This window comes from Elephantulus edwardii, unplaced genomic scaffold (assembly GCF_000299155.1).
Source record: "Elephantulus edwardii isolate Elephantulus edwardi_28Jun2011 unplaced genomic scaffold, EleEdw1.0 scaffold00070, whole genome shotgun sequence".
Lineage (NCBI taxonomy): Eukaryota > Metazoa > Chordata > Mammalia > Macroscelidea > Macroscelididae > Elephantulus > Elephantulus edwardii.
Genome location: NW_006399820.1, coordinates 111,742 through 125,476, shown reverse-complemented (window position 1 = coordinate 125,476; position 13,735 = coordinate 111,742). Strand labels below are relative to the sequence as shown.

At 41.3% G+C, this 13,735-nt stretch overlaps 3 protein-coding genes and 1 pseudogene across 3 annotated transcripts; 2 read left to right on the top strand and 2 right to left on the bottom strand.

Annotated features, from left to right (window-relative positions):
- The first annotated feature begins 4,391 nt into the window (after positions 1-4,391).
- On the top strand, positions 4,392-5,030 carry LOC102846256 (histone H1.4-like). The gene has a single exon (XM_006888617.1). The coding sequence runs from the start codon at positions 4,392-4,394 to the stop codon at positions 5,028-5,030; it is 639 nt and encodes a 212-aa protein (XP_006888679.1).
- Positions 5,031-5,220: 190 nt separating this feature from the next.
- LOC102844207 lies at positions 5,221-5,578 on the bottom strand (annotated as a pseudogene).
- An 864-nt stretch (positions 5,579-6,442) lies between these two features.
- LOC102846657 (histone H2A type 1-D-like) lies at positions 6,443-6,835 on the bottom strand. Its single transcript, XM_006888618.1, has one exon. It carries the CDS (start codon positions 6,833-6,835, stop codon positions 6,443-6,445), a length of 393 nt encoding a protein of 130 aa, XP_006888680.1.
- A 319-nt stretch (positions 6,836-7,154) lies between these two features.
- Positions 7,155-7,535, top strand: LOC102847060 (histone H2B type 1-like). The gene has a single exon (XM_006888619.1). It carries the CDS (start codon positions 7,155-7,157, stop codon positions 7,533-7,535), a length of 381 nt encoding a protein of 126 aa, XP_006888681.1.
- Positions 7,536-13,735: the final 6,200 nt, after the last annotated feature.

The window sequence follows — 13,735 nt, the reverse complement described above, 5'->3', positions numbered from 1 at the left end:
GAGTGATTTTTTTTTTGTTGGCATAATTGTTTCATTTACCCAATATGTGAAAAGAAACAGAAAATGTAATAGTATCAGTTTACTTTATTTAAAATTAAATTGGAAGATAGTTGCTGATACATAAAATCTCTGTTCTGATCCACTCTAAAAAGAAGTATCATATTAGTTACTCATGCAGCTCATAGAAATTGGAGCAAGCCTCTTATAACTGCTCTACAACTTCAATGATGACTATTCCCTTATCCAACTTGGTGGAGCTCTTAATTGAAAATTAGATAGAAGCATCAAACATGCCAACAGTACTGAGTAGAACATGGTGGTGCAGAAAAGCAGTCATCTGGGTAATAGCCAAGACGACAAAAATAAAGCAATGGAATGAGATTCAGGACAGTGCCAGGTCTACACGGACAGTCTAAAGAATGTGCAAGTGGTCATATAAAAGACTATACATTGTACCTGTAAGACCAATTCCACAGATTTAAAGTGTATAAATATGCAGATAACATGAAGGGATCAATGCAGGTGGTTTTTGTTTGTTTTATTTTTGTGTGTGTACTGTCAAATCGGATCTGACTGGTACAGGAGGAGATTGCCCCTCCTTCTTCAGCAGAGTATCTGGTGGATTCGCACAGCATACCTCCGGGGTTGCAGTGCAGCTTCTTGCCACTAGGCCACCAGAAAAGGAGGTGGCTTGACTCTGAGCAAACACTCCTCAAACACAGCCACCTTAATAGCTTGTTTGTCAATAAATATTTCCATGTTGCTATCATGCTAATTGGAAGCAAGAGTGGCATCTACTTCCTAAAAACATGCCTCTGGAAACTCTATGAACTGTGATAAATGTCTACAGTTACTGAAAGGCTTCGGGCCTTTTGTTCATAGGGTCGCTATGAGTCATGCTCAACTTGAAGGCAAGCAACAATAACATCATGCTAAACATGTTTCAACAATTTTCAAACTGACTTATTATGTTGACTCTTCATGGGTCAGGGCCAACTAAACAATAGCTATAAAGAACAATGATAGAAATAGCATGAAGTAGATGATGGTGACTATTAAACTGTGAGAGATATTAATGAAATAACTTAGCAGTCCAAAAGAGAAGGAAATGTCACTTAAGAGATAGGGAACATTTCAAGGGTTAGTTTAAAGTATACTCTGACATGATAATGGGGTAAAAGATAAGAAAAGGGAAAAGATAATGTTGGGTGATTCTGCCAAGACCATGCAAACTGCAGAACTGTGTTCAAATACAGATCAATGTGTTTGCAAAATTTGTATGATTTCTAGAAGTTTAATGTTTCAAGGAAAATCAATTTGGTTGTTGTTGTTATATGTCATCCAGTTGCCTGTGACTCATAATGACCCTAAGTAGAGTATCTCTGAACCTTGCCCTATCCTGGAGACACTCTCACTGTCTCTGGCACACCTCCCCCATAACCCCAGTCACTGAATCACTCTATCTCATCCAGGGTCTTCCTCTCTACCCTTCTGAGCACGAACTCCTTCTCCAAGGACTGGTCCCTCCTGGCTACATGCCCAAAGAATACAAGATAGGGTCTCAAAATCCTTGCATCCAAGGAGCAGCTTGATTTCACCTTCTCTAGGACAGACCTGTTTGTTTTCTTGGCGGTCCATGGTACATTCAACACTCTTCTCCAGCACCACAACTCAAAGGCATCAATTCTTCTTCTATCATCCTCATTCATTGTCCAGCTCTCCAATGCAAAGCAAGTAATTGCAAAGACTGTGGCTTGAATCAGGCACACCTTAGTTTCTATACTGATAACGTTGCTCTTTAGCACTTTAGAGAAGTCCCTGACAGCAGATTTCCTTAATGAAATTTATCTTATGGTTTCTGTACTGCTCATACCAAGATTATAGACTGTGGAGCCAAGTAAGCTGAAACTGCTAATAATTTCAATCGATTTTCCATCTATCATGGTTCTACCCATTGGCCCAATGGTGAGAATCTTTGTCTTACTCCAATCATGATGCCATATTCAAGAGTAGTAATAATATAATACATGAATGTGTACTAAAGAGCTTATTCTAAAATTTAGAAAGCTGTAAGAAGATTGACCAAATAAAACTAAAAAGATTTAAAGAACATTTCACAGAGATCAATAAAAAGAATTAATTAGAACACAGAGAGAAACAAGAGGAAAGAAAGGCCCAATGGGACGCTATGAGATAAACCAGTCTCAATGAGATTCAGAAAATGTAGATTTACAATCACCTTGGGGGAAGTAAAAGAGAGATCAATTAGGGAGGAGGAAACCACCAATCTTGATGGCAGACCTAAATTTGGAAGGAGGTAGCATTTTCGCGATAGCATGAGTGGTGATGATGTTGACAACATTTTAAAGATGACAATTGGAAGGTTAACTTTTGTATATGTGCTGCTAAAGTGAGCACGAAAGGTTAACTTTTGATTGAAAGTTACTAAGCTAAGTTTGGTCCTGTTTCAAATATGTAGACAGATGTTACATAGTTATCTAGCAAGCACTTGAAAAATGAAAGTTTGACATGTAAGCAAGAGGAAACTCCTGATGGCAAAGTCACTAAACCCTGCAGATAAATAAGGCAGTCTCTTGCAGAATAATTGCATCTAAATGGTTAGGAAACCATTCTCCTTTTGTCAATGCACACAGAAAACCAACCAGAGATTGAAAATTGTCATTTAAAAAAAAATTAAAAAATCATAAGTTTCATGGTAGCTGAATACATATTCAAAGTAAACATTACTTTATTTAATATTACACAACTGTTGTTAATGTCAAGTCAGAATCAAGTTATAGCAGCCCTTGACTCTCTAATAGGTTTTCAGAAGCAATAGAAATTGCACAAGAGGAGATTACCCATCTTTCTCCAGTGGAGCAACTGGTAGTAGATTAGAAACATGAGCCTTTGTAGGGGCAACTCACCTCCTTACCATTAGGCCACCAGAGCTCTCTCAAAAATATAGGCAAACTACTTGTATGTGCTTCACTGCCTCTGTAAATCTACCAGAGGGTTCTGGCATAATAACATGTATGTCTGAAGTGAGTGTACTACAATGAAGTAATTAATCATTTGTCACCTTGGATGCAATCAAGAAGAGCGAATTTCTCCACACTTGTGCTTTGTGCTTTGCTTTCTTTTGTGTTAAATTCTCATTCTTCCATAGTTCTACTGAAACACAGATTTATCTATACTTCAAAATAAACATACAATGTATTAAATGCAGAGTAAAGAATAATAGTGGGTTTATATTTTCACTTTAAGCATGTGATACAATGACATTTCTGCAAATTTATATTCTTGTTTAAATAAAAAAGAATGTAGTACTAAACATAAGATGGAATTGTTCTTCAGTATATATACATACATACATATATATTTTATATATGCATGCATATCTATTTTAAAACATATTTATGTATATTGCTTGTTTCTGCAGCCTTCATACTTGGCCAGTTTATCTTCCTCAAGTATGGCACCCTTCTGTCCCCACAAGCTCATAAACATTTGTAATAATGGTAGCAGCAAAACCAAAGGCAGTTTTTAAAAAATGTTTAACATATAAAGAGAGATCAGAATCTTTCCGTTTTAATGCTTCTTTCTTCATATCCTCTGTGATCAACTATTGCAAGGCAGGCCAGGCTAGCATGTCAGGATGATGAACTGATCATGGCAATTGCCTGATTTAACCAAAGAATGTTGGTTATTTCAACCTCAGAATCAATGGACCCTCCAAATAGTCACAAGAAACTTTAATAATGCTGTTTCCGAGGAAAATCATGATATTGGGGGGCAGAAAGGGTCGCTACCATGGGAGTCTTCCAGTGTTGTTCATTTCGAGAAATCCGGAAAGAGCCTGTGTTACTTCTCCTCATATGAAATAGATTTTCTGTTTAAATCTCAAAGATATACAAGCAGTTGTTGAGCGTGTGGAAAGCCAAGAATGTATAGAACGTGATTGGAGAGTAAGCATTTGCAGACACCAAGGGGAGAATTTATATTTTAAACGAAAATCAAGAAGTTGGCTCTCTGACCTTTGAATCTCTCACGGAGACAGGGGCTTTTGAAAACAACTGACGGCCACAGGCTGGAAATCGGAGAGAGAAAATACGAAGATCTCAAAGCCTGAGCTGTCTCATATCATCTAGGCACAGAATTGGAGTGATTCCTACACGGGAATTTTTAATTTTTTGCTTTCCCGAATTGTAACAAACACAATTCCGGGACAGAGCTGAGCCTAGGTTGCTGCCAAGCTGGAAGATTGAGCTGGGAGCCAATCAGCGCGCGGCGCCGCCGTCTATATATACACACACTCAGTGCCGGCCTGGCTGCTCAACTCTGAGACTTTTTTTTTTAAAGAAAGCAGCTAGTTAGTAATATCTACAACTATGTCGGAAACTGCACCTGCCGCTCCTGCTACAGCCTCCCCCGCTGAGAAGACGCCAGTCAAGAAGAAGGCCCGCAAGTCTGCAGGCGCTGGGAAGCGCAAGGCGTCTGGGCCCCCGGTGTCCGAGCTCATCACCAAGGCGGTGGCCGCTTCCAAGGAACGCAGCGGCGTGTCTCTGGCTGCGCTCAAGAAAGCCCTGGCTGCTGCCGGCTATGATGTGGAGAAAAACAACAGTCGCATCAAGCTGGGTCTGAAGAGTCTGGTGAGCAAGGGCACTCTGGTCCAGACCAAGGGCACCGGCGCCTCTGGCTCCTTCAAGCTCAACAAGAAGGCAGGTTCCGGTGAGGCCAAGCCCAAAGCCAAGAAAGCCGGCGCAGCCAAGGCTAAAAAACCTGCGGGCGCAAAGAAGCCTAAGAAGGTAACTGCAGCCACCCCTAAGAAGAGTACAAAGAAAACCCCTAAGAAGGCAAAGAAGCCCACTGCTGGAGGGGTAAAGAAAGTGGCCAAAAGTCCGAAGAAGGCAAAGGCAGCGAAACCCAAGAAGGCGGCCAAGAGTCCAGCTAAAGGCAAGGCCCCTAAGCCCAAGGCAGCCAAGCCAAAACCAAGCAAGCCCAAGAAGGCAGCCCCCAAGAAGAAGTAAGCGACTCAAAACTGCTTTTAAAAGGCTCTTTTCAGAGCCACCCAATTTATCCTGAAAAGAGCTCTTAACACGGGTGGCTGGGCAAGGGGGTTGCTAGTTGAGGCTAGGTTCGTAATTATTTAAAGAAAGGGTGGTTGGCTGTGAGACTGAATACACTTGAGAGGACAGCTGATGCTGCAAGCGAGCTAACTTAGGGCCTGGTGGTTACGTGTTCGGTGTGGATGCCCCACTGATTGGTATTCTTTTAAGAGCCCCACCAGGTAGGCCTCCCACGCCTCCTGCAGCGCCATGACGGCCGAGCTCTGGAAGCGCAGGTCGGTCTTGAAGTCCTGGGCGATCTCACGCACCAGCCGCTGGAAGGGCAGCTTGCGGATCAGCAGCTCTGTGGACTTCTGGTAGCGCCGGATTTCGCTCAGCGCCACGGTGCCGGGCCGGTAGCGGTGGGGCTTGATGCCATCGCTTGCTGGGCTGCCTTGGTGGCCATTCCTTGTGCAGCGCCTTGCTGCCAGTGGATTTGCAGCCGAAATTGTCCTCATAATATGAGCCATTACAAACTCCCTGAACCACTTTGATTACGGAAATGGAATCCAGCCACTTCCTGAATGTACATAAAGGAATCTAGTTCTGTTTGGGATTAAGCATTTCCCGGGTGCCTTTCTATGAAGAGCGATGACGTGCCCCCTAAGAGCTTGGCATTTAATCCAAACTTGTCTTCCTCAGCCCCTCCTCCTTAACCATTTGTTACCTAAACTTTAGTAATTTCTCATCGTTAAGTCGTATATTTGCAATGTTCTCTGGCTTTTCTCCTTAGATCTTGACCTAAATTGTTAAGATTATGCTTCTACTGAATAAAATATTTTTTATTTAACCCCCGAAAAATATTTTCTCCTGATAAATTTTTTAAAAGTCGCGCGCTAAAATGTGATTGGCTAAAGGGTTTTTAACTCATTCGCGTAAGGCTCTTCATGTCAATGGAGGGGAACTTTTAGATATAGATCGTTTTAAATATAAACTTTTAAGATCTACCACTATTAATTAGATAATTCGAAATAGCTGCATAAACTTGTCACTTTATACTAAAATGTTCCCAATGGGTTCAGACCCATTTACCTGTATAAAGTATTACCATCTGAAAACCAGCTGCAAGGTCAGTTTATGAATCTCGGGTTACTCCAAAGCACATGGCTTTTTCCAGAAGTTCTGCTGAAATTATCAGCAGTTGCGCCGCTAATCCAAAATCTCGGAGGCGTTAAGGGGAGGGCAACTGGCATCTTCCCAAGGTATCTGTATATTCTCAATCTTTTTGATAGCCGCAACCAATGCACGTGAAGAAATGTTAGCCCTTTTAATGATTGTGTGGGTGGCTCTGAAAAGAGCCTTTGGCTTAAAGATGGGAATGGCTGAAGGTTCACTTATTTGCCCTTGGCCTTGTGGTGGCTCTCGGTCTTCTTGGGGAGCAGGACAGCCTGAATGTTGGGCAGGACGCCACCCTGCGCGATGGTGACTTTCCCCAGCAGCTTGTTAAGTTCCTCATCATTACGGATGGCGAGCTGCAAATGGCGGGGAATGATGCGGGTCTTCTTGTTGTCCCGAGCAGCATTGCCAGCCAACTCCAAAATTTCCGCAGTTAAGTACTCCAGCACAGCTGCTAAGTAAACTGGAGCTCCAGCACCTACCCGCTCAGAATAGTTGCCCTTACGGAGAAGACGATGGACACGACCTACAGGAAACTGAAGCCCAGCACGAGAAGATCGAGTCTTCGCCTTGGCGCGAGCTTTACCACCCTGCTTACCACGTCCAGACATGTTAAACAGCTAAGAGAAGAGAACCAAGCTACTCAAGAGAGAAGCACTGGGTATGGGCACAGAGAAAAAAATTCTGAGCTCTTATACTAACAAGTAGGATTGAAAATTACGCCATTTGATTGGGTAAAACCTATAGCCAATTAAATTAAACACTTGAAGTCCCCTGTTTTGCATACAACCCTATCACGTTAGGCTATTAACCAATCAAATTGGAAACCCTTCTATACCCTATTTGCATAGGAACTCTACAAAATTAAGTGGGTTAAAGAGACAACTTGCGTAGTTTTACTTCTCTTGAAGAAACTAGACTTCAGCAGTCATGCCTGAGCCTGCTAAGTCCGCTCCCGCCCCGAAGAAGGGCTCCAAGAAGGCAGTCACCAAGGCTCAGAAGAAGGACGGTAAGAAGCGCAAGCGCAGCCGCAAGGAGAGCTACTCCGTGTACGTGTACAAGGTGCTGAAGCAGGTCCACCCCGACACCGGAATCTCCTCTAAGGCCATGGGCATCATGAACTCCTTCGTCAACGACATCTTCGAGCGCATCGCCGGCGAGGCGTCCCGCCTGGCGCATTACAACAAGCGCTCCACCATCACATCGCGGGAGATCCAGACTGCCGTGCGCTTGCTGCTACCCGGGGAGCTGGCCAAGCACGCCGTGTCTGAGGGAACTAAGGCCGTCACCAAGTACACCAGCTCCAAGTAAGCTGAACAACCACCACCTCTACCCAAGCCCAAAGGCTCTTTTCAGAGCCGCCCACTCTCTCAGAGTTAAGGAGCTGTAATGTTTCTATTTATTGGCACAGACATGTATGAAGCAACATTGTGATTTTACTTTAGTATTAGAGGGTTAACATTAGACAGAAAGATATCACGTGAAATATGCCCAAGTCTTACATCTTGGAACCTATGAATATATTATAGGTTACATGGCAAAGGGGAATGAAGTTTGCATATGGCATTAAACTTGCAGATATAGCTAGTTTAAAATAAAGCTATTCTGCGTTTTTTCCAACTCTCCATTTTTGTGCTGTTGTGTAGCAAGTCAGAACTAACCCATAGCTGATTGTCCATCTGCCTCCCTCAGAGTGAAACCAAATTGCCTTTGAGTTGGCAGCAAAGCTCCTTATCCCTAGCTATCAGACTCAACATGCAAGAAAACAAACAAGTTGCAATTGCCACCAAGTGGATTCCAGGGGATTCCAGGTTGCTGATTCTTAAAAGTCAAAGAAAGAATCAATAGAAAGGCAAAGATCCATCTTGAGGGGTATTTAGAAAGAGAAGGGCATGAGTCAAAGTAGTGGATTATTTCTGAGTTTCCAGAAAGGAATGTAGCCTTACCAATATCCTGATTGTAACTCGGTCCTACTTGTGTTTGACTTCTGAACCACTTCTGACCTGTACAATATTAAACTTGTTTCTATTTAAGCTTCTAAATTAGATAATTTAGCACACCAGCAATAGGAAAGTAATGCATTCATTAAGACATGAATAATTTAATCAGCAATATTAAGGTTACGATGCTTAACTACTACAATCAGGGCAAATGTATACAAAATCTTGCAAATATTACAGGTTCATAATTTTTTTAATTTCTATTTTCAGCAGGTTTATAATTTTTAAATCAGTCTTAGTTCAACAACTGCAATTATATGTCCTTTACTGAGTTAGTAGCGAATATATGCTTTTAAAAACAAAGTTTCATTTCATAAAGCAACACCTCCACTCAAAGTATTATATTATTACCTTTGATAATCATACTATATCAAAAAGCTTGTGTTCTTTGAAAAGTAGGAAAGTATTGAAAATTTTCACTTTATAATGTACGTAAGTAAATGTGACTTAAATATTTTTGTTGTCAGTATTGCATTTTTCACCCAAAAAATCAATAAAGTTTATTTTCATAATAATCTTGGTTTATAATTTTAAAACTGTGCTATGGGGTGGGGGAGCGGAGAACACCTTGATTCAAGTATATTCTGTAGACATTCTTCATTAACATTTACACAGGACAAAGACAGTCCTCTTCTTTTAAAAAAAAATGACAAGAAGGATTCTTAGACTTCTCCCATTTTACAGCCAGGGAGTATGAGCCTCACCAATACACTGTCCTTACGTGAATTTCTATCTTCATTATTGTAATATGGATAGGTGTGTCGGAGACACTAAGATTGGCACGGTATAGCGCAGGGTTTAGGGCTGTTGTGCATCGGTGAGGGCACATAACAACAACAGCAACAACAACATTTCAAAGTTGCTCTTAAGAGGCCACCCTTAGATAGAGGAATATAACTCACTTTAGGACTTCACACCCCCTAATGTCTCCTCCCATCCCCACCCCCACACACTTTTACTGCCTTAAACTCAGTCAACTGTTAACATCGGATTATTGTTAACCATCTTCTTTGAGAAGATGTTGTTCTGTATAGGTTACCTTCTGAAAAATCTGAACTGAAGGGAGGCCAGTTTAAATCTCTTTCTGGGACATGTACAGAAGAAACAATACAGCTGCTCCTCTCAAGGACTAAGTATAATTTTTTTCCAGAAGGGAAGTTGAAACAGAATTTTGCTACAGACCACAAGCACACATTCCATAACAAACCATTTCTCTGAACCCTGAAGCCTCTGGGACAGCATCTATCTTGAGTAACCACTGCTCAAGCAATTAGTATAATTCTCCCTATATGGACCATTTCCCGGCATTCCTCACTTTCTGGGATTCCCATTCTTCTCTGAGTCAGCCACAGTGTGCTGTGATCTACACAGATAAACGTCTTTGCATAGTCAAAGAAACACAGATAGACATTCCTCTGGTACTCTCTTCATTCAGCCAAGACCTACCTGACATTAGCTACATTATTTCTGGTACCATGGCCTCTTCTAAACCCAGCCCGCACTTCTGACAGTTCTCTGTTGATGTGCTGTTCCAGTCAATTTAGTATAATGTTCAGCAGAATCTTGCTTGCAGGTGATATCAGTGATACTGTTTGGTAACTTCAGCACTCTTTCGGACCACTCTTCTTTGGAATAGGAACAAATGTGGATCTCTTCCAGTGAGTTGGCCAGGAATTGATGGAATACTGATTGACATATTTCAACAGACACTGCCCTAGATGTGCTCACCAAGTTGTGCAAAGAAATTTGGAGGACAACCACCTGGCCAACTGACTGGAATTTTGAAATAGGTTTAGAATTAACAAGATTCTAAGAAGAGCAGTGGTGGCCTAGTGGTAAGAAACTGTACTGCCAGTTCTTTGGAAAAAGTTGTACTATCTCCTCCTGTGAGATTAATTGCCTCGGAGAATCTACTGGAGGGTCACCTGTGGGTCAATTCCAACTCCACAGTACACAAGGACACCAAAATCTTTGTTTTTATAATCATACTTTGTTTCCCTAAGACCTTAGTCCAAACTGTGGGAAACCATTCTGTGTTTAAAACTTAAAGAAGAAAAGTAATGTAAAATAAAGAAAGTAAACAGTCAAAATTTATTATCTTGGAGTCAGAATCATTTCAAAACTGATCCTGTAGTGGGTTTTCTGAGGTTATAAATTGCATAGGAGATATTCCATCCTTCTTCCATGGAGCAACTAATGGATTTGGACCAACACTGACACACAAAAAAATTAGTTTAGCAGTGGCACCCTATAGACCAGGCCACCAAAGCTCTCTATGTTTTGCTCATTCCTCCCCAAAAAAATCTCCTAAGTATACACAAACTCATGGCATTGGAGATGGCAATGGAGACAAGGAGGGAATGCAGGATGTGACGTCCAGGGAAAGTCATACCAACCAATCTCAGAAGCCTTTTCAATTGACTTTATCTTGAGCATTACTTTAGGGAAGACACATCTGATCTCCATATCCCTGCTTCTCCTTGACCTTACCAAAATATTAATAAATAAATACTCTTTGAAATCAAAAGACAAGTTGCATTGGAAAAATCTTCACTCAGGGACATCTCCAGAGTACTGAAGAGCAAAGATGTCAGTCTGGAGAATACAGTGCACCTGATCCAGGCCATGGTCTTCACAATTACTTGCTATCATCAGAAAGCTGGACAATGACTAGGGATGGTAGAAGGAGAATTGATGCCTTTGAACTGTGGTGCTAGAGAAGAGTATTGACTGCTAGGAGAACAAATAGGCTCGTCCTGGGGAGAGTGAAGCCAGAGTACTCCTTGGAGGGAAGGATTCTGAAGCTTCGTCTAACATACTTTTGACATGTTGAAAGGAGAGACCAGTCCTTGGAGATGAACATCATGCTTGGGAGGGTGGAGGGACAGCGCAAGAGAGAAAGAGCCACGATGAGATGGATTGACTCAATGACTGGGGTAATGGGGTTAGTGTGTCAGAGAGGATTAGATTGGCACAAGATAGAGCAGAGTTCAGAGCTGTTGTACATAGGGTTATTATGAATTGCAAGCAACTTGACAGCACATAACAACGAAAACACCTAGACCCTTTGACCATCCCAGAAACCTACAGTTGGGAAAACAGAAGTTAATGTTGGCATGACTCCTGTTTGTCTATGCTTAAAGGTTCAAAACTACGTCTGCCACTCTGTTACTTCTTTCACTGCCATTGCATCAGAACTGACTCATAGCTGAACCTCCAGCAGGTTTTCAGAGGTTGAAAATTGCATGGAAGTAGATTTTCAATCTTTCTACCACTCTGCAGCTGGTGGATTCGAACCTTGCATCTTTGGCTTGGCTACCGAACTACCTACCCTGCTTGTTGCTGTTCTTAGGTGCTGTTGAGTCAAGTATGACTCACAGCGACCCTATGAATAAAATTCCAGAACCCTACTCTATCCTGTGCAATCCTCAAACTTCCAGATACACAAGAGCCCATTGCAGCAGTCACAGTGGTCAGTTCACCTGGTTAAGAGTCTTTCTCTCCTTCACCAACCTTCCACCCTTTGCAACATCATGTCTCTCTCTCTAAGGAATAGCCCCTTCCACCTAGCAACATGCCCAAAGTATGTAAGGAGAACCCCCATCATTCTTGCCTCCAAAGAGCACTCTGACTGTACCCTCTCTAAGGTATACCTGTTGTTCTCTCGGTCACCCACAGGATGTAAAGTGCTCTTCTCCAACACCACAACTCAAAGACATCAATTCTTTTCCCATCACCCTTATTCACTGTCCTGCTCTCAGGTGCATAGCAAATGATTGGAAAGACTATGGCCTGAATCAGACACACTTTTGTCCTCAAACTGACATCACTACTCCTCAACAATTTATAGAGGTCCCTAACAGCAGACTTTCTGAATGCAATGCATTTCTTTATTTCTTGACTGCTGGTACCTAAGGTGTTAATGGTGGTTCCAAGCAAATTTAAGCTGTTGACCATTTCAATTTCCTCTCCATCCATAACTACTTTACCTTTTGGCCCAGTTGTAAGAATCTTTGTGTCCTTGACATTGTCATGTAATCCATACTGAAGGCTGCATTTCTTGATCTTCTGTAACAAGTGCTTCATGTCCTTCTCCCTTTCAGCAAGCAAGGCTATGTCATTTGCATAAAACAGGTTATTGATGAGTCTCCCTCCAATCCTGATGTTACACTCCTCCTCATAGGGTCCAGCTTCTCAGATAATTTGCTCAGAATACAGATTGAATAGGTATGGAGAGAGGATAAAAATACTGATACACTCCCTTCTCAATATTAAACCATGCAGTGTTTCTTTGCACAACAGACTCCTGATCCAGGTATAGGGTCCACATAAACACAATTAAGTGCTCTGGGACTCCTATTCTTCTCAATGTCAGCCACAACGTGTCATGATCCACCTTTCCATAGTCAATAAAGCACAAGTAGGACAGCCTCTTCTAAGTCCCGCTTCAACTTCTGGAAGTTCCCTATGTACGTAGTGTTCTAACAACTTTTGAATGATATTCAGAAGTATTTTGCTTTCATGTGAAAATAATTATATTGTTTGATATTTTCACATTCAATTGGATCACCTTTCTTGGGAATGGGAACACATATGGACTTCTTCCAATCCATTGGCCAGACAGTTGTTCTCCAAATTTTCTGGCATAGATTGGTGAGCAAATCCAAGGCTGCCTCTGTTAATTAAACAAGTCAATTTGTATCCTTTCTGTTCCTGGGGACTTTGTTGCCAATGCCTTCAATACAGTTTCTACTTCCTGCTTCATTATAATTTGCTACTGCTCATATTTTACTTCTTGAAATTTTTCAGTGTCAAGCAGTTCTTTCTGGTACAGTGACTCTGTGTATTCCTTCCATTTTCTTTTGATGCTTTCTGGGTCATTCAATATATCGCTCACAGCTTCATTCAATATTACAACATGAGGCTTAAATTTGTTTTTCAGTTCTCTCAGCTTGAGAAAAGTGAAGCAAGTTTTTCCCTTTTTATATTCTCCAATTCATGGTGGACAGGTTTTAGTGGAGCTTCCTGATTAAAAGACAAACTAAGAAGCAAGATGGGTCACCTACTTCCTAAATACCATGTCTTTGAAAACCGTATTATGAGGATTGTTAATAGTTGTCTAGTAGTAGAGCCCAGATTGGATATAAGATGAAATGAGAAAAATCAATAGCAAGCATCACTTAATAATTGCAACATGGAATATAGGTAGCTTGAATTTTGGAAAACTGGAAATTATTAAAAATGAAATAGAATGCCTGAACATCAATACTGTAGACATTAGTGAGATGAGATGAATCAGCTATGATTACTTTTAGTCAGATAATCATATGGGAAACAATGCAAGAGTAAAAAACAGAAAAATAATGTTGCATACCTAGTCAAAAAGTCCATTTCAAGTTCTATCCGAAAATACTGTGAAATCAATGACACTGTTCTGTAGTTTCCACACTCAGTTGGGTCACCTTTCTTTGGAATGGGAACAAATATAGATCTCTTCCAGTCAGTTGGCCA

Bases quoted from the DNA above. Each gene is read 5' to 3' on its own strand.
- LOC102846256 (XM_006888617.1), top strand. From the start codon at position 4,392: ATGTCGGAAACTGCACCTGCCGCTCCTGCTACAGCCTCCCCCGCTGAG.
- LOC102847060 (XM_006888619.1), top strand. From the start codon at position 7,155: ATGCCTGAGCCTGCTAAGTCCGCTCCCGCCCCGAAGAAGGGCTCCAAG.
- LOC102846657 (XM_006888618.1), bottom strand. From the start codon at position 6,835: ATGTCTGGACGTGGTAAGCAGGGTGGTAAAGCTCGCGCCAAGGCGAAG.